General features: G+C 36.4%; 1 protein-coding gene across 4 annotated transcripts in view; it reads left to right on the forward strand.

Annotated features, from left to right (window-relative positions):
• The window catches only part of LOC106882588 (dual specificity testis-specific protein kinase 2), an 81,196-nt gene that overhangs the window by 11,804 nt on the left and 48,351 nt on the right, over positions 1-21,041 (forward strand). For all 4 annotated transcript variants that reach the window (XM_052966302.1, XM_052966304.1, XM_052966305.1 and 1 more), the window contains one exon: positions 18,073-18,194. In XM_052966302.1, coding sequence (XP_052822262.1) covers positions 18,073-18,194 — 122 coding nt within the window. The remainder of the gene's footprint in view (positions 1-18,072; positions 18,195-21,041) is intronic.

A 21,041-nucleotide genomic window follows, 5' to 3' on the forward strand; every position in this document is an offset into this window, starting at 1 on the left:
TTTGAGTCCGGGTTTTTACCCTGTTAATGGGGTGGCTGGATCTATCTCAGTGCCATAGCAACTACCCTCACACCATCTTGCCCAGTTTTGGGCATCCTCCTATTACAAACCAACCCTCCCAATTTCCTCCTCCACCTGTCCCCTCCACCTTTTCCTCACTCTGCCTCATTTTTGCGCTCCATTTACCTCAAATGCAATCACCCTCCTCAGAACATGCTCTTCATCACTCCTCAACACATGTCCATACCACCTCACTCCATTCGCCCTTGCCAACCATTCCACTGATTCCTCCAACCCTAGCATTCCCATCAAATCCTCAGTCCTCTTTTTATCAAACAGCTTCACTCCACACATTTCTCTCACCATTGCTCTCTCAGTCCTTCTCAAAATTACCATCTCTCTCTCACTCAGACACCATACCTCACTCCCATACAGCATTGCAGCTCTCACACAACTCTTATAGGCTCTTCCTTTCATCTTTAATGAGAACCTTTTCCCATATAATAACGCTCCACATTCCCTGAACTTCACCTAGTCAAATCTCCATCTTGCTGTCACAGCTGCTTCACATCCCTCACTTACATTCACTCCCAGATAACAAAACCCTCTCACTGTTTCCACCTCGTTACATAGCGCTTCCACTGGTTCTGCTGGCCCTCCAGCTCCTATCTCACATCTTCCACAAACAAACTCTCTCACCAGTCTTGGGATCACCTTCTTCATTTTCGTATATCTACCATGAATCCATTTCTCACATCTCGTACACAGCACCACATTTGTCATTACTCTCCTTTCATATACACCACATGGATCCACCTTACTCACTAACACTTCTCTTCCCACCCCACTCACCATCACCTTTGTCTTCCTGAGGTTTACCTTCAAATCCTTGCTTTCAAATGCCTCCTTCCATTTCTAAAACTTCTCCCTCAATCCCTCCATCGTTTCACTCATCAGAACAAGGTCATCCACATACAGTATCTCCATTATCAATCCCTCTTTTGCACTTTCTGTCACCACATCAACCACTATTGCAAACAACAACAGTGACAACACAAATTCCTGATGCACACCAACTTTCACTGCAAACTCCTCTGACAGCTCTGACCCAATTCTAACTCTTGTCTTTACCCCTTCATACAAACTCATGCAATGAACATTGCATCTATTGTCCCCTTCCTAGCATAAAACCAAATCGCATCTTGTCCTAATCCCCCCACTTCCTAATTGTCCTCTCCAACACCCTTCTCACTATTTTCATTGCATGCTCCAATAACTTCACTCTTCTATGCACCTCACAGCTCATCGCATCCCCCTTCCCCTTGAAGATCTGTACCACTACACTTAGTGCCCAATCATCTGGCATTCGTCTTCCGTCAAGCACACCCTGGCAGAGTTCCATCATCACAACAATCCCTATCTCTCTGCTTGCATTTATCATGTCCACACTTACTTCTGATGGACCAGCTGCCTTTCTTGTTTTCATTTCCTTCGCAACCTCTACTACTTCCTGACTAACCTTCTCCACTGGCCCCTCCACTACAACTTCCATCCTCTGATCCCATTCATTCTCTTCGATCATAATTCCCTCCATATGCTCCTTCCAAACTCTTCCCCTGTCCTCACTAAAATTCAACCTTCCATCACTCCCCCTCACGCATCTTCCTCCCTCAACATCTCTTCCATCTTTTTTCATTGATTTAATAAACCTAAATACTCCATCTGGGTTCTCATCCAGCCTGCTCAACCTCTCCTCAGCCTCCTTCCTCATAGATCTCACAACCATCCTCTTTGCATGATTCTTCATGTTATTATACCTGGCTTTCATTTGCTCAGTCCTATTATTACATAAAACTTTGTACGCCTCCTTCTTCCTCGCTATCGCATCCCTCACCTCCTTGTTCCACCACCATATATCTCTTCGATCTCTTCTACCTTTCATCCTTCCACACACTTCATTACATGCCTTTAGTACCCTTTCTTTAAAAGACTTCCACAAATCCGGTGCATGAATGCTTACCAACTCCCCAATTCTCTCCTCAAACTTTGCTCTTGTTTCTTCTTCCTTCAGTTTCCACACCTTTCTCGTCTCAGCTGTTCCCTTTCTCGTCTCAACTGTTCCCTTTCTCGTCTCAACTGTTCCCTTTCTCGTCTCAACTGTTCCCTTTCTCACACACTTTTTAACTTTCTTCTAATCCCAGGCAGCAACCCCCAACCTATGCTGCGACTCTCCTGGTATTGTTTTCACATCTCTCAGATGCTTTCTGTTTTTCCTGCCAACCAACACGATGTCAATCTCTGTCTCATTCTTTCCTGCACTGAAAGTCACCTTCCTTTTTTTCTGTTTTCCTAAACCGCATGTTCACTGCACACAACTCTTTCTCATCACAAAACTCCAACAGCATCCTTCCTTCTACATTTCTCTCCCCAATTCCGTTTCCCCCATTCACACCCTCAAAGCCCTGGATCCATTTCCTAACATATCCATTAAAATCTCCCATGCCCAAATCCACCTCATAAAGTCCCACTTATTCATCACTTCATCGAAGAACCACTCTTTTTCAGCGATCCCTCTTCCACTTTGCGGGCCATACCCACAAATCACCCTCACCACTTCTTCCTCAAATGCTAACACCACTGTCATCACTCTGTCACTCTTTCTCCTGACCTCCACCACCTTTTCACAGATTTCTTCCTTCACCAAAACTCCTACACTTCCATTCCCCTTGCTATTTCCCCGACTACCACGACTTGTACTTTCTTCCCTTGACCCCAACAAATCTTGCACCATGGCCCCTCCACCTAGCCTCCTGCACACAGTACACATACCTTCCTCTTCCTCAATTTCTCACATACTTCAGTTCCCCTTCCATGCAGACTGCCTACATTCCAACTTCCCAACCTCACCCGAAGCTTCTCCTCAGGTCTTCAGCCATCATAAGGCAAGTCATGCTTGCATAACCCAGGATGGGGGTTTGCACCTTCCTTTTTGAGGTAAGCAGGTGCAGCCCACCCCAACCTTTGGGCTGGCTGGTGCTCATTCTCCTTTGCTATCCTGAGGCTTTCTTGGAGATGGATTTTCTACAGGGAGCATGCCCTTGCTTACCTCCAACCTCAGTTTCTAGGCATGAGTAGCCCAAGACCAAGGCTTCTACCACAATTTTTAAGAAATCTGGTGGAGAAACATCAGCTCAGAAAATGAGCTATTAGCTAATATTCACTGAGTATATAACAGAGAATATAATAGAGAAGAATTGTGCAAATTCTGATATTATCTATCAGTTGAACTTGATGCATATAAGACAGGTTTACTATAAAGATAAAACAGAATGAAATACTGAAATTTGTCTTGGAGAAAACTAAGAAATAGTACATAGATACACAGAAACACATATGATAATGATTCACGGGCCAAATTAATCAAAATTTGTCACACACCTTACAGGTAAATTAAAATTATAGGTAAAAAAATAAAAATGTTCTGAAAAAAAATTTATAGATCAAATTCACACACACACAATATTCCTAAAAATCCTTGAATTTCTAACTTACTTCCAAGTATGTGGGTAACCTAAACTCTCTAGCATTTAAACTGCCATATCCAGCCCAAATATGCCTCCTGTTTTATGTTGAAACTGGCCAGATCTAGTCTCTCACACCTACCCTAAAATGTCATTCAAATCTCAAAGCTATGAGACAATACATGATTAATTTAAAACAGTATGAATAAAAAAACTTTACATTTGGCAGAGTAATTCGAATGCTAAAGGGTTAAACTATTTTCCCCCTCTTTGTTTACGTTCTGTGTAATGATTCGTTTCCACAGTAATCACTTCAAAGGAAATATAAAAAAAAATTGTCTAATAGTTTCATTTCCTTGCAAAGACTCTGACTAGGTCTAATGTTTTCATAAAAATAACTAAGAAAAACAGTTTTTAAATTCTTACTGTATTCAGGTGCAAATTTTTTTTTTTTTAAATTATTATTATCAGAACTATTGTCAGAATTGTTTCACTTTCAGAAAAAGAAATACCTAATTCATAATCACACACATGGTTTTTATGTTTATATTTTCTTAGGTTTTTCTATGTCTTCTTTCAAAAATACTTGAATTCAAACTTGTTGCTTGACAACATGAAACTGGTATCCATTTTGCATCCATTGTGAAACATTTCAGTAAATCAAAGTGGCAAAAAATATTTTTTTAAAATCTCCAAAGATTCACCTCACTTAGATATCATGTACAATGATTGTGGACTGTGTAACTCAATTGTTTACATAGTGAAACCACATGTTTTCATGAATGTACTGATGAGATTTGCATTGAAATTTTCATTAAAATACAAAATAGTTTGTTTCAAACAGGTACAGCTGGTTTGGTAACAAAAGATTTAAATATTCTTGACATAAATTTTTTTCTCCTACCCAACAATCATAATGTTTTATTTTCTAATTATCACTTCTGTATTGGACATCATTTTTGTTCTTATAGGCCCTCTTCTGACTGATCTCTGTGTCTCTCTCACTCCAAAGGTAGACATTCCTTGTGTTTTATTAAGCCATATTTCTTTTGACTACATTCAATGATTGTGGAAATTCTGGGCCAATATAGGGGATACTAAAATGTCAATGTCTCCATCTTGTTCTTGCTAAGGAAATCCAATGTTTAGCCTCTAGCTTGACTGCAAGAACTTTTGAAAGGAAGACAAGTATTTAGTCTTACCTCATTAGAGGCATAATTTGAATTTAGTCAAGGTTTACAAGAAACCCAAAAGGTAGTGAGGTCATTTTTGCAGAGCTGGAGGCCAGGAGACCTAATCTGAATGATTGAGCAGATTATGATCAAAGGTATCGTAGCCATAACCATCTCATATTTTTTCTTTGCTAGGACAAAATTATCCAGTGTGTCCTTCCTTTTAAGATGGTAGAGTGTGATCTGAAGATTTGGTTGCTACTTCTAGTAAATTAAGTGCCTACAGAGAGTTGTCCTCATTGGCTTATAGCAAAATGTGTTTAATGCAACTGTGAAGTGAAGCAGCTGTCTGAGGTATGAGGTTATCATATCAAGTGTAAGATGACAATTTCTGTTTTAGGGTCCACATTCATGACCTTTGCAGGGTGTGTCTGATGTGAAACCACCCAAATCTATTGTGTGAAATACTGTATATAAAGTGAGGCCAATATGTTTAACACTTAACGTGATATGTGTATAGCATACACTCAAGTGAAATTCCTCTCCCCTTTATATGTACATACATTTGAACATAGCAAATAACAGCTAACCGTTGGCCACTATTTAGACCTCGTTGCATCCACTACTCTGATTGGTTAGTATTAGCGCAATTTCTCTCTTACTCTATCGTGCCAATATGCAGCGTATAACCAATTGGAGCCCATAAATAAGATTACATGAAACAGCCTGTTCTCAACCCTGTTGAGCCTACTGTTCCGTGTAAAAATTCACCTTCTCCTTGTCTTGAAGTCTTTGATTCCAGACCTTTTAAAGTCTAGCCACTGACCACACAAGACACACAGTCAGATCCAGCAGCAATACCACATGTCCAGGTTTCAACACAGCACTGTTTATGAATTTCTTCATTCTGGATCAACAGCAAAGATACAACTTGCAAGCCAGACGACAACACCCATCCAGCAGCATTATGGCAATCTCTTTCTTCATCACTACCATCTTCTTAACGATGTCAACAACATCTCCACGTACACAACAACCAGCAGCACTGCACAGGTTCTAACATAGCACTGTTCAGGAATTACTTCACCATGGTTAACATGGTTAGCAAGTATACAACCTGTGAGAAATTCTGTACAAGTGACCCAGGCAGCAGCGTTACAGCCACAACTTCGTACGACATGTACTGCACCAGCTCTACATCATTGCCTCAACTTCTTGTTGCAGTATTTCAATCACCGTGTACAATTGACTATGAACTGGTATTTCTTATTCTTGTGTCTATGAACATTTGTCTTAACTTCTCATTATAGACTCTTTCACTTTCTCCTTCATTGTTATTCTTATATGTAGCACACACACACATACATGCCTATACACACATACACTTTGTTCTCATGATGGCCTGTCTATTATTCTGTATACATGATGCGCACACAGACACACATGTTAAGCTATCAATAAAACTTCTCTCTAAACCTTCTACTTGGTTGTGTCTCTCTTTCCCCCACTGGCACGTATGCATTATTCCAGCCTTTTGAATAGAGTTATTATTAGATGGTTTCACCACACTACCACACTACCATGTGCTTGCTTGAAGTTAATATTTTTAACATTTACAATGAAGTGCCTTTAAAAATTTTAACATTGCTCAAATATCTGTAATGTTGTGCAGAAATAGGCTTGTATATAATCAACACAATATAATCAACACAAACCTAGAATTGCCGATATTTGAAATAAAGAATGGTGATGTTAACCAAAGTATAATCCAGTGAAGTTATCTTGTCAAGAGAGACAAATATGATTATCTACATGTGAATATGATATTCACTTGTATGACCATTGCCTTAAATTACATCCAAAAGCATAGAATTTCTATCATTTCACTCTGCTCTACTATTACAAATCTCTGTTTCTCTAAATTACCTAGTTGCATATTTGTTCTATCCAGGCTTGTTAGACATATCTGTTACCTTGTTTCACATTGAACATGATTCTTACTCTCCTGAACACCATCCTTCAAAAACCCCTTTCCAATATTTTATGTTAAATTTCTATCCATATGCTTCAGCTTTGTATCTAGACTGAGATAAGTCTTCATGCAAACAACCTCTCTAGTGCCAGTGACAAGCTCAAATAGACACAGTCCATATGTCAAATGGCTGGCTATAGGAAATTGTTATAATGTGGAGCCTCATCCACTTGTATGTTGTCATCTGCACTTATATTCTTGTCACCACTATTATGTTGTGGCAATATTCTGTGTCTTATCTTTGACTTGGCAATCGTGCTATTGCTGATAACTTCACAAGACAATAACTTTGAAATGTCTACCTTGACAGTAACTCAAACTCATAAATCACGTAACTGACACTGACTCCAGCTGAAAACTCTTATGACTCTACTATTACTGACTACATTTTAAATAACTCCATGCATTCTGTGCCAAGTAGGTCTAATGATTTTTTTTCAACTTATAAATGATTGTCCTTTTTGTTTCACCTTGAAAAGTTACATTGCAAATGCATACAATTTCTTTCCTGTAACACCATATGCTACTTTATTTGATTTAAATAATTTTGGCTTACTGATTTGTCGCCATGTTTCTTCATTTATGATAGTGATGTCACTACCTGTATCTAATTGCATTCTGATACTAGTGGTTTCGATTCTCACCTTGATGAATTTTCTGTTTGTTGTACAAACTTTTTTCTCTGATGACAAACTATTTATTTTTTCTTGTTTGGTCCAATTATTTGTCATCTTAGTTCTGCAGTGCTATTTAATGTGTCTTGTGTTCCCACAATGAAAACATTTCACTCTTTTGAACGGACACTCTATTCTCAGGTGCCTACCACCACATACCATACACAGGTTTATCACCCGAGATATATCGTGTTTTTTGTGAAACACTTTATCTATCTTCTGACTTTTTTGCACTGGTTTTATCTGTAAACAGTCTCTGCATTGGATTTCTTCTGTGTCATGCCTTACTTTTAATATATCACACTCTTCTGGCTGTTTCTGGAGAGTTATATCCTGGTTCATTTCCAGCTTTGCAAGAATTTTCATTCTGACTTCTGTGTCCTTTTTAGCTGTAAGTCCCTGAGCAAAAATCAAGCACTTGAACAAGCCTGGAGTTAGTTTATCCAGTTTAAATCTCTTGTACTCTCTGTTCAATCTACCTGCATATGTGGTAAAGTCTTCATCATTTCTTTTCTCAGTGTTCAAACACTTCCATGTGTTGAAGAACAATGTTTTTTCACTAAACATCCGACATAAAATGTCATTTGTGTTCATGAAATTTATGTCAGAAACTTTTGTAGGTAATATAAAGTTACAGTATTTCTCATGCTCTATCATCACCAGTTTCCTCAGAATTAGATGCATTTTCATTTCAACCATCCAGTCTTGACATTCGTTTTTGAAAATTTGTTCAAATCTTCGGTAATATGCCTCGAAAATGATTCCTTCTTCCAGGTCATATTTAAATTCATTTATTGAATTTGCTACAAAGTCTGGTGAAAACGTATTTTCTGGTTTACCAACTTCATTAGTTGCAGCATTTGTTGCTGTAACATTTGCTGTTTTTACAACTCACCTGCTGTTTTTACTCAAGCAAGTTTTCTATAATTTTACAGTTGTAAAATATATACAACAAAAATGTTAGTTACTCCTCTGTCACGTTTTTAATTTCTCCTCGTGAAAAAATTTTCAGTGTTGTCTGCATGAATTATTTTATTTTCTTGTGAAAAAATTTTGTTTTTTGCAACTCGACAAAACCCTCTGACAAGTTTTCCATAATTTTACGGTTGTAAAATATATACAGCTAAAAAGGTTTGTTACTCCTCTGTCGAGTTTTTAGTTTCTCCACATGAAAAACTTTTCAATGTGGTCCGCATGAATTGTTTATTTTCTCCCGAAAAAAATTTTTCTTTCAATGTTGTCCATGTGAATTGTTTATATCCTTGTTGCCACTGTTGTAATGTGGATCCTCATCCACTTGTATGTTATCATCAGCTCTGTAATATTCTTGTCGCCACTATTGTGTTGTGGCAGTATTCCGCATCTCTTGTGCTATTGCTGATAGCTCCGCGAGACAATGACTTTGAAAAGTCTACCTTGAAAGTAACTTGAACTCGTATAAATCATGGAACTGACACTGACTCCAACTGAGAACTCTTACAATGACTCTACTACTACTGATCTTCTAGAATGACTGATTGTCTGACTTTATAGTGGCTGTTTCATACCACTTTGTCACATGGGAAGGAGTGTACCATTTTCACTGCAACAGAAAGGTTGTAAAATTATGCAAAAATTACCTTCAAAATATGACATATGTAATAATAAAGATTGGCTGTTATCTTTGTTGTTAAGTGCCAGTTGATGGACTGATAACTGTCTGGCTCATACTAGCATTGGAAATAAGACAAAATGATAAGTTAGTAGGGTTATTATCACAGAGAAACCCAGTGCTGTGATCATCATCATCATCGTTTAACATTTGCTTTCCATGCTAGCATGGGTTGGATGATTTAACTGAGGGCTGGCAAGCCAGAAGCTGCACCAGGCTCCAATCAGATCTGGCAAAGTTTCTACGGCTGGATGCCCTTCCTAATGCCAACTACTCCGAGAGTGTAGCGAGTGTTTTTTACGTGCCACCGGCATATGGGCCAGTAATAAAAATAATTCATTTGATTTTTACAAATACAAATATTCTAGGTTGCACTTAAAAGCTCATGTAGCTGATTTGTAAGCATTATTATCAACAGTTTATAATCAGTGTATCACAGACACCCTCTTCTCTCTGCCTGTTTTGTTACCACTCTCAATATGGCCTATTATTTTGTCCTTCTTGACAGAGAATGCTTGTCTTATCTCCAGTCAGATAGACAGCCTGACAGCAAACTGCTAAACATAGATGATGGATAAATGGAAAGAGTATTAGGTAAATTAACAGATAGGTAATCAACATAAAAGTAAAGTGACTGTACATAAGGTGTGTTAGCAAAGAGTGTTTAAAGAATTTTGAGATCTTTTTTAAAATTCTTCCAACTATCATCCACTTGAATTATTTCAACTTTTTATCAAATTTCTTCAAAATTTTCCACACTGGTGTTGTTTTGCATGTTGATGATGAAAATCCCATTCATGTATCTAGAAATTAATAATTAAAAAAGTTACAAGCCTTTAAAATTATGTAATTTCTGACATAACAGGAGTCACAACTGTCTGTTTCCACAGGAATGGCGAACCAGTGTTAAGCTGGTCAACTTACAAGATGGATACACTCAACAAGTGTTATTCTTTTTACTAGCAAATCTACCCATCTACAATGGAGGCATAAAATGAGAGAGGGAAGTCATAACAGCAGAATGTATTGAGAAATGTGTAAATCCTTGTCACCGGAATTTTAACAAAAAAAAATCAAAGGTGATTTATTAATACCAAACTCAATATCCACCAAATAATCATACTTTTTCATATTTTTTTCGCTAATGACCTTCCTGATTACCTCTTTTGTAATCCCGAAAACATTGTGACCATTGGTCCAGCTGTTTGACTGAGAAAAGGGAACAGATAGATAGACGGACATAATCATGCCCATTATAAATAAGATTTGAGGAAAAAAATTATCTTTAATTAAATTCTTCTCACTCAAGAATGACTCAATCTTTGTATAACATACAAAGTAATTATAGGCATGGCTACCATGTTTTTTTCTGGGGTCTGTTGGATTACACTGTTCAATGTTTTCTTAAAGACAGTATGGTAGATATAGCTGCTCTTCTTTGCAAGTTGAATGACCACATAGTTTCATTAGTAAAAGAATCAATCTAGACTAAAATTACTATGTACACCATCAATTTTTTTTTAATCACAGATCATGTTAATTAGATATTAACAAAAGCAAGGAAGGAACTCAGAGAGATCTGAGTCTACTGTAAATGATGAGTGCTACTGTGCAATTTATCACTTGCTTGAGGCAGGCCCATGTATTTTCCTCTTGTTGAGTGTGGTTTCCATCTTGCAAGTTGACAAACTCCATGCTATAGTTCACCTTTCCAATGGAAACTCATAGTTGCAACTTCCTGTATGCTAGCAACGGAGGCTTCTGATTGATTTAAATAACATAATCTTAAATGTCTATAACTCTTTTATTATTAATTTCTTAAGAAAAATGAATGTGATTTTCATTATCAGCATGCAAAACTAAAATTTTCTATGCTGATGTAGAAAATTGGTGGGAGAAAAAAAAAACATCAAGTAAAAATTTGAAAAAAATTCAAGTGTTTGGAAGAATTTAAAAAAGAAAAAGAAACTGAATTTTGTTTATGAGAAAAACTGGCCTGTCTTTGAGATATCAATGAAACAAGATTGGATTTATTAATTCGAGTTATTCATTCCCTCTTTCTATATATTTTAAAATATTATTTTTACCATACTGCCTTTCTTAATCTTGATAGTATGACTATAAAAGCTGTGCTCAGTTATTCCTTCTTAGCAGTATTACTAAAGAATAACACATTATCAAGAATAATCCTGGTGTGAGTCATGTTATCAAAGGATGACCTTGTGGTAAGTTATATAATAAAAGAATAACTTTGTGGTGGATTGTGTTATCAAAGAAAAGTTGGTATAGCTGTATCATCAAGATTAAGTTGGAAAAAGGGAATGAATAACTGAATGAATACATCCAGTATTGTTTCCTGTCATTTGAGATACATTTTCTTTTTTTTTTAATTCTTTTTTATTTGTTTCAGTCATTTAACTGAGACCATGCTGGAGCACTGCCTTTAGTCGAACAAATCGACCCAGGACTTATTCTTTGTAAGCCTAGTACTTATTCTATCAGTTTCTTTTAGCCAAACCACTAGGTTATGGGGATGTAAACACACCAACATTGGTTGTCAAGTGATGGTGAGGGGGACATACACACACACACACACACACACACACACACACAAACAAACAACGGGCTTCTTTCAGTTTCCATCTACCAAACCCACTCACATGGCTTTGGTTGGCTCGAGGCTATAGTAGAAGACATTTGCCCAAGGTGCCACGCAGTGGGACTGAGCTTGGAACCATATGGTTGGGAAGTAAGCTTCTTACCACACAGCCACTCTTGAATAATTGTTAAAGACAGCCTACAATTGTATTGTCACTTGACTTTTTATGTTGATTATCTGACTCTCTGTCTGTAATTCTGTTTGTGCTTCTACCTAATGATCTATCAGTTAAATTTGATTATCTGCTTATCCATCTGATATTTGCCTGGCTTTCTGAGGTTGCAGTAAAAGTTGACAGAGTTTATTCCTGATGTTATGTAAATAAGATTTTTCTCACCTTCATTCTAAGGATTATGTCATGGTTGTCAACAAGAAGGAAAGAAAATATGTAGAGAACTCTACTTAATGTAAGAAAAAAAAATTTAACCATCAAGTCTATATTGCTAGGAATGAAGTGGAGCATTAGAAGTGTGCTAGTGTTCTACATTGTAAGGTTGAAGAGTGAAGTGCTTTCAGTTATGAAAGGAATTGTGCCTTTGTTTTAAAAGAAATGTGCCTGAAGTGATACGGGCATATTTATCCTCAGTGATAATGAATCAAAAGTAGTAGAGAAGCACTATTAGGAAGTTTGTTGAATTAAGTGTTTGACTAGAACAGGAAGAGCTTACTTGTAGTGGAAGGTAAAGAGTGAGTGGAAAATAGAAATAGAGATATTAAAGACATGAAGACTGAGGAAGCTGCAAAACTTTCAGTGGGTTTTGAATAACTGAAAGAATTATGATAGATCAGATTTTATAGAAAGCTATTGAATAGTTGGCACAGTATTACTGTCATCTTCTTCAGTTGATAATTGAGAGAGTGAAAGAGAGAGAATTAATAGTTCAGATTTAAAGATGTTAGAAAATGTGTTGGTGAAATGTTCACGGTCCTTTTGGTTAGATATGATGCAGGTTAAGTTTGCACCAGGATATGCAATCTGAAGTTTATATCTTGGTAAAGATTAAACTACTCTGTTTCATCTATAATGACCTAGAGAAGGCTTTTGATGAGGTCCCATTTATAAATGTCAGCATTCAGAGAACTTTAGTCTTGGTGGAAACTATAGGATACATATTTAAGTAATGTAATGTTGTATAGTGGTAAAACATACAGTAAAGGTAAAAGATTTAATTTGGCATAATTCAATTATGAGCAAAGCAATTTGTGAGATTGGTTTATGTATGGAAAAAAAGAAGAAATTACGCATGTATCAGTGATGATATATACTTAGTGAAAAGCATCTTGGCAAAGACATATTGGGAGTAGAGTAAGGAAAACATGAAGAAATACTTAGCTCAGAGCTCTAAACATTGGGCCTTTCAGGTTAGGTGACACAAGTTGAACCAAATAAGAAGATACTGTATAGCAGACATTCACTGCACCTTAGTGTTAAAAACAATTTAGATGATGTAGTTATAAATACACAAAGATATATACATAACGTAAATGAACACTACATACAAGTAAATAAGTATTTTTTATCTTTTACTTGCTGGGTCCACTACTTTGAAGAATTTTTAGTTGAACAAGTCAACCCCGGTATTTATTTTTCTGAAGCCTGGTATTCTATTAGTCTTTTTTATTGAACCACTAAGTTACGGGAACATGGATACAGCAACAGTGGTTGTCAAGTGGTGGTGGGAACAAAGACATACACATATACATATTCACCTGGCTTCTTTCAGTTTCTGTCTACCAAATCCACTCACAAGGCTGTATTAAAAGTCACTTACCCAAGGTTCCATGCTGTGGGGCTGAGCTTAGAACAATGTGACTGGGAAGCAAACTTCTTACCACACAACCATGCTGTTTATAAATATATATTTTCGTAAATATATAGGAAGTGATATATACTATAATGTATGTATAAATGTACAAATAGGATGTGTTTTTGTATTTATTATATGCCTATGGTTTCCAGGATATCTGTTTAATTTGTGCTCATTTTCGTCAGTAATTAGTGTGTAAATATAGTGTTCTTAACCATCTTAAATTGTTATATTATTTTAGTAATCTGATTCATTCTAATTGCCTTAACCACTAAGGCTAATCTACAGTATGTTTCCCACTTCCATCATCCACAAGTATTTTAATGCTGCTAACATCAACAATACTATTACTACCATCTACATGACCATAACTAACATTGCTAGTGTTATAACTCTCATCACAATACTTCACCCCAAAAAACTATCGCGACAATCACTACCATCTCCACTTCTACCATCTGCTGCGCCCACTATCACCAAGTGTATTCTCACCAACTTCATTATCACTCCCACTGTCATTAAGGCCAACTACCATCAGTCTCACCACTACCATGACCAGTTATTTGTTGTGTCTTAATAAGAACTCAGCGAACAAGTTCAACTTTACATATAAATTTCATATCTTTCCTGTTATTTTTTCTTTGGTTAACTTCTTCACTTCTAGCTAAAAACTAAACTCACACTGTCACAATCTATCAATCACTGTTTTACTCCCACACTGTCATTTTCATATAACTTTAATCTTACATGATTTTCCAATTCTTCTGTCCATTTTATCCCACCTTACTCTGTTACTGCAGCTAGATGGCTTCTAATTCACTGTCACCCTTGTGTTATGTCTTGCAGCCAAAGTTTCTCTTTCATGCACACAAGAACACTTAATTTAACTTACCAATGCCATGCATTATGTTTGAACCATAGTAGTTTCATGTGATTAGTCTGTTAAGCAGCCAATCAGTGTCAAGCCATTGTGTGATTCAACCTTCTAGAATCTTCTTGTGCCATGTAAAACGGCTGCTTTTGGTGGCAATTGCAGAATGTTGAGGCAGCTGTCTGTTGTGACTTCATTTTCACGGCAGCCAAATGGTTAAGACAGATGACTGATAGCTGATAGAAGTTTCCTTTGCCATGAATATAGCACAAGTGTTTCCAGTTACGATGGGCTAGCCACAGATAGTTATATCAGTAATCTTGCTGTAAAACTCCAGGCAGTAGGTTTCTCCTAGTATGTAATTATTGCTGTTATTATTTATAAAAGACCAACATGATTAAACTCTATGTGCAATAATAAAATCTATGTGCAATAATAAAATCTTCTGTTAATTGTTTGTAGTTGTTACTTCTTCATGCAGCCCAAAACATAGATTTTCATTCATCAACTCAACCTGTTATCACCTCTGATCAGCAAACAAAACTGACTCACAACAAAACTTTTGGAGAGAGTTTATAGTTCCTCACTGTAGCCTTTGATCTCTCTTTTGACATATAGGTCCTTCATAAATTCAAGACTTTGTATAAGTTTGTTGTATCTCTATATAATATAAATAAAATTAGTTATTAATGTCCAAATGTAGATTTTTCAATAATTTTATACAGTCTCCTTTAAGGATGTTTTATTCTTGGAAAGCTTAATGAAGGAACTCAAGATTAGAGCATTGGATAACATACCTTACTTTATTTATTCCAGCTCTTTATGTTCTAAGTTCAAATTCTGCTGAGATCAACTTGGCTTTTCTTCCTTTTGGGGTTGATAAAATAAAGTACCAGTTGAGTACCGATACTTGAGTAAACCTTTCTTCTTAAAATTGCTGGCTCTGTCAGAGTGATTGGCAGAAACACTGTTGAAGTGTTTTACAGCATTTTTCTTTTTACATGCTAAGGTTGACTTCTCAATTCATCTTTTCAGGTACCAGTGAGAGGCAGGGTAAAGGATCAGTATTAGTGTTTTTTTCCTCCCAAATGTTATTGTCCTTGTGTCACAAAAACTGAAGCTTTATTTGCATGTATGTCATTCTTTGCAATAATACCTGTTAATTTTCCTCCAAGCCTTCTTTTAACAGAAGTTGAGCTGCGTTGAGTAAAAATGGATTTTAATTTCTGTCCAACTATGAAGGCATATCAAAGTGTTGGATGTCTCAGCTAAATAGCAGGCTAGATGAGATGAGTTTTCATTGAGATTGAGATAATGATTTTAGAAGTACTTTAGCATATATTGATCATGTCAAGTCTATACAGGCTGTTCTCTGTGCTCTGTTCATTCTCCAAAATATAAACTGAAATGATTTTCTACATTGTTCATCTTTACGATGACTAATCAGATGGTCTCTCCTGGAAAAACATGCTGTCAGTGATGTAGGTCTCATTTCATCTTCAACATACAGATGTTTGGTTAGCTATGTCTTTGAGCAGTTTTCAAATTCTTCACTGGTCACTTTATCTGTAAGATAAAGATACCAAGTATTTTCAGAAAGTTCTCTTTAATGGACTGGTAACCTGTTCCTATCCATGAAAGAGTTTATCTTATATCTACTGAATGCCATTACATCAAACTATTGTGTTTTCTCGAAACCATTTTACATTGGCTAGACAAGTTGGAAAGTCAGTGTCAAAGATTCATTAGTGAATTCAAAAGCTTTAGCAGGAAAGAAATTAGAATCCTGCTAACATCTTAGAAGTGGCTGTACTCAATATGGACAACTGGGATGTATTCAATAAAAAAAAGGAAATTATTTGAGAGAAAAACTGGCTGTATGTGCAAGAGAGAAGACTGTTCTAGTTTGGTCATGTAATGCATATAAATGAAGACAGATGCATCAAGAAGTGCCAATCTCTAATTGTGGGGAGAACATGTGGAAGGGGTAAGTAAACCCAGGAAGACGTAGGACAAAGTGGTGAGAAAGGATCTTCAGACATTGGGTTTCACGGAGAGGATGACAAAGGACTGTGACTCCTGGCTGTTTGAGAAGACACATCAAGTCGAGTAAAATCGTAGTTGTCATTGCATACAGGCATGTCCCCTACATCCCTTTTCAGCTGAGTGATCCTAATCTTGTGGGCTGGTGCCACATAAACAGCACCTATACACTCTGTAAAGTGGTTGGTGTTAGGAAGGGCATCCAGCCATAGAAACCATGCCAAAACAGACATGGAACCAAGGCAGATCTTCAGCTGTCTAACCCATGCCAGCTTGGAAAATGGATGTTAAATGACGATGATGATTTTGCATGTAATCATGTTTGGATAAATGAATGATAGAGATGTACTATTATTAAGGCTGTCACTCCTCTTAGGAAAAAATGCAATCTTAGCTGGATTTATGTTTGTCAATAGCTTTAGTTAATAGGACTTTTTGATGAGGCTCAGTTTTATTGAAATATTTAGTCAGTTTTGCATTCCATCAAGTACAGGATTAGCTAAAGGCATAACTTTGTGATATTAAACACTATAAGCAACAATTTGAGATAAAACAAAGAGAAACAGACTCACTGACTACTCAAACCATATATCCATCAGTTGCTCAGTAACTACATAACTGATTACACTACAGTGCATCTGCCATTTCATCTTTTCACTAGATATTATAATGTATTTCTGATATTTTACAAACTTTTACATCTCTTCTATACCCACAGTTTTAGCAAATGCATATAAAGTTTAGAAGAGAAATGAAATGTTCGGAGTTTCATACCTTTCCTAAGAGGATTAGCAAAATAAACAAAATAGTTTCAGTTAAATAGACAAAAATAGTTTCAATTAACTAACACACCTACATAATTGTGTGTGCAAATGGTTTAATTGTACTCTTGAAGAATTCTCTATAGGTTTACCTTGCTGTTTTACATACTGTAATTGTAATCGAAATCCTTAAAATAGCAAATTGAAAACCCCAGTTGTGTACTAGACTACTGAGACAGTATGCTGAATGTTGTGGTATGAACTTGAACATGCTGGTAGACTATCACTAAGATGATCACAGTAAACAAACATAATATTGAAAATGTTTGTTTCATATACCTTTGACCTTCCATTCATTTGCAATGTGACAGTATAAAAGAAATTCAGTTTATAAAGCATCAATAACATTTAACTAACTAGGGTACATTTGTATCATTTGAAAGATTTCCTTGAGATTTAAGCTTTGTTTTTAGAATGCCAGTGTGCTTTTAGTATTGCAGTATAGCTGTAAGATTTTGAAGTTGATAAAATAAGTATTATGATCAATTAATTCACTATACTGTCCTCTAGTTAATTTGTGACCTTGTGCTAAATGTGAGAAATCCTTGCTATGATAGTAGAATGGCGCAATTGGTAAAAATGTTGGACTTGCAGTATTTGTATTCCTTTACATTCCATGTTTAAATTCCACTGATGTTGACTTTGCTTTTCATTCTTCCAGTGTTTATAAATTAAATACCAATCAAGTTTTGAGGTTAATTAATTCAACTATACTCATCTCCTTTAAATTTGTGGTTTCTGGTGCCATTATAAGAAGTTCTTATTAAATCCAAAGGTTTGGTAATATTTTACTTGATTTCTTTCTTTTTCTTTTGCCTAGGTGGCTCATAGAACAACTGGTAAGGTGATGGTGTTGAAAATGAACACCTGTTCAAGCAATCGTCCAAATATGTTGAGGGAAGTACAGCTGATGAATAGACTTTCTCATCCTAACATACTCAGGTAATATAGCTATCTTTTAATTTCATTTAAGTACTATCATTACTTTGCACTCACTATTCTTCTAGCTCATTTGATAATTGAGGCAACACTAAAGGCTTCATATTCAAGTAGTGATTCAAAAAAGAATACACAAGCATAAATGATTTCCAGCTGCTACCTCTTGTCCATTGGGATGATGAATCTTTCTAGTGCTGGGGTTGAAAATGAAATCTTTTATTTCACAGATACAGTTTAAGTTTGGTGACAGTTTGGTCAGTATGTTGGTGCATTATCACGTCAGTCAGTCACAACTTTAATTGAATCCTTAACTGACCTTAATTTTAGTAACATTAAACTGCCTATAAAATGGCCAAAGGGGTAAGATATTTGGGTACCAATTCATATCAGTCTAAGGCATTTTCTCATTTTTTGTTATTTCATTATTTCGATATACCCAACACCATCTTAGAATAGTTATCTGAACATCTAGTTATCTGTAATAGACAAACACATTATCTTGTGGGGAAATTTTTTAATCTGCTGAAAGTTAAAACCAAGACTGGAGTTAAATACCAGTTCAATGGACCTCCTGATATGTGAGAGGATTAATTTAAATTACTTATGTGCTTTAATTAATTCTTAATAAAACATAAAGCAGTGTAGTAAAATATTTGTAGCTGTTTTATTTATTGATGTATTGCTTTAATGTTTGGAAATAAAACAAGTGCTCACATAAAATTGTACCTGAAAATTAATTTCATCACATATGTATTACATGTAGGTTTTGATATTAAATGGTATATTACACTTAGTTTTGAACAAATTTAGTGAGAAAAATGTTAAATTGTAAGAAAAATGTGAGTAAATTTATTAGACTATCATAGAACTTTAATCCTTTGGGGAGGATATACAATTATACATGGTTAAGGAAATAGGTAGAAGATAAAGTGAAAGTATTATCAAGACACTCCCACATGCTATCCAAGTTGAAATCTAAATTCTGTCTGTTCCAAACTATGGAAACTTATACAGTACATACTGCTAATTTCTTTAAGGTGATGGAAAAAACCAGCCATTAGCAATAACCTTCTTCAATACCTAGAGTTGCTCTCTCTTCTTAATGACCATCAGCATGACTTTCATCAACCCAGATTTACTGGAAACCTGCTCTTCCATGATCACCAATAGGCTTTCACCTAAAGAAATTTGGTAACATTAGTATTATTGCAAAGTTTTGATCGTGACTAGCATATGAAACTCTTGGTGAAACTGCCTGCCTATGGTGAGTAATGTAGGAAAATCGATCTTTCAAATTTAGTTAGCATGAGTCTTGAGAAATTTCTTGAAAAAAAAAAGTCTTTTTTTGTTTTGGTTTGATCAGAAGATAAATGTGCCATAGCCTTCATAGACCTTTCAAAATGTGAATTGGCTGCCACATGAATTCTTACTAACCAATGGCAGCAGGAAAAATGTATAGGGAAGGATTTCTGGAGGAAACAGGGAAGGGAAAGAGCCCATGACCCTTACAGGCTCTCTGAAACTGGTGAGATTGATGCCATTAGTATTTTGTTTAAATTGTTGCAGATCGATACTGGCAGGAAAGACATAGTCAGAAGATTCCAAACAATGTTCTAGGGATGAAGGATTGGGCATAATGGCTAGTACAAGGAAAGTGGACATACCAAGAGATGAAATTGGTAGAGGTTTTTTTGCTTTAGTGATGGAGGTATGAGATTTGTCAACTCTGAGGAGCAATAGCTATTATAGGGGTGCAAGAAAAGACACAGGAGACAGCATGCCCGTTGGCTAAAGTATGTCTGCAAGTGAAAGAGTGCCAATCAGCTATGTGATCCAGGATGTCAGTGTGTGTAGCAGCAGCACCATTCCATATACACAGTAAAGAGTGTATACTGGACAGCAGAAACGGACAACAAATAAAAGTTGAGAGATTTGGATTTTATATAGGAATAAGATGTATGGATTATCTGTTAGTAAGAAGTGATGTATAGGGTCTAGGTTGGATCAGTATCCAAGGATCTTAGGGGAAAGGAGGGAGTATTTTCTAGTGAGTCTAGTTTTAAGCTTTCTTGACTCAGGGCTATAGTAGAAGACACTAGGCCAAGGTGCCACATGGTGGGACTGAATCCAAAACCATGTGGTTGGGAAGTAAACTCACAACTACACCTGCTGTCTGTTTGTCTTTCTCTCATTTTCTCTCTTTCTCTATGTATATTTGTGTGTCTGTATTTGTGTATGTGTGTGTGTCATCATCATTGTTTAATGTCCTTCCATGCTGGCATGGGTTGAATGATTTGGTAGGAGCTTCTGTGTCTGTTTACACATGGTTTTTACAGCTGGATGCCCATCCAAACAACAACCACTTTACAGTGTGGGCTGGGTACTTTATAAGTGGCATCTGCACTGGCAGGGTCACCAAGTAACTTTGCAAGACAAGGAATCTTTGAGAGGGGAGGGGTCATCTTATGTTAGATGATGAAAGTTTAGAGTGTGACAGAGAGACAGAAACAGATGTCTTGCTGCTGAAGAGGTGCGTGGTTACCCAGCTAGGGAGAGAGAGAAGAGAGGGAGAGATTTAACAAGAATGAGGGCAGAAATGGGTATGTTGAAGTGGAGGGGCATGGTTACCTAGAGATAGGGGGAGTTAACAAGAAATGTGTGTGCTGCTGTAAAGGAGATTCATGGTTACCTAGCCAGAGATAAGAACAAGAAAAGGAGGGAGAAAGAGTGATCAAGAATGAGGGCAGAAACAGATTTGTTGCTGTAGAGGAGATATATGATTACTCAGCCAGAAGAAAGAATGAGGGAAAGAGAGAGAGAGTAGGAAACAGCAGGAGAGGGATGGTGGTA

Source organism: Octopus bimaculoides, chromosome 3 (genome assembly GCF_001194135.2).
Source record: "Octopus bimaculoides isolate UCB-OBI-ISO-001 chromosome 3, ASM119413v2, whole genome shotgun sequence".
In the NCBI taxonomy this organism is placed as follows: Eukaryota; Metazoa; Mollusca; class Cephalopoda; order Octopoda; family Octopodidae; genus Octopus; species Octopus bimaculoides.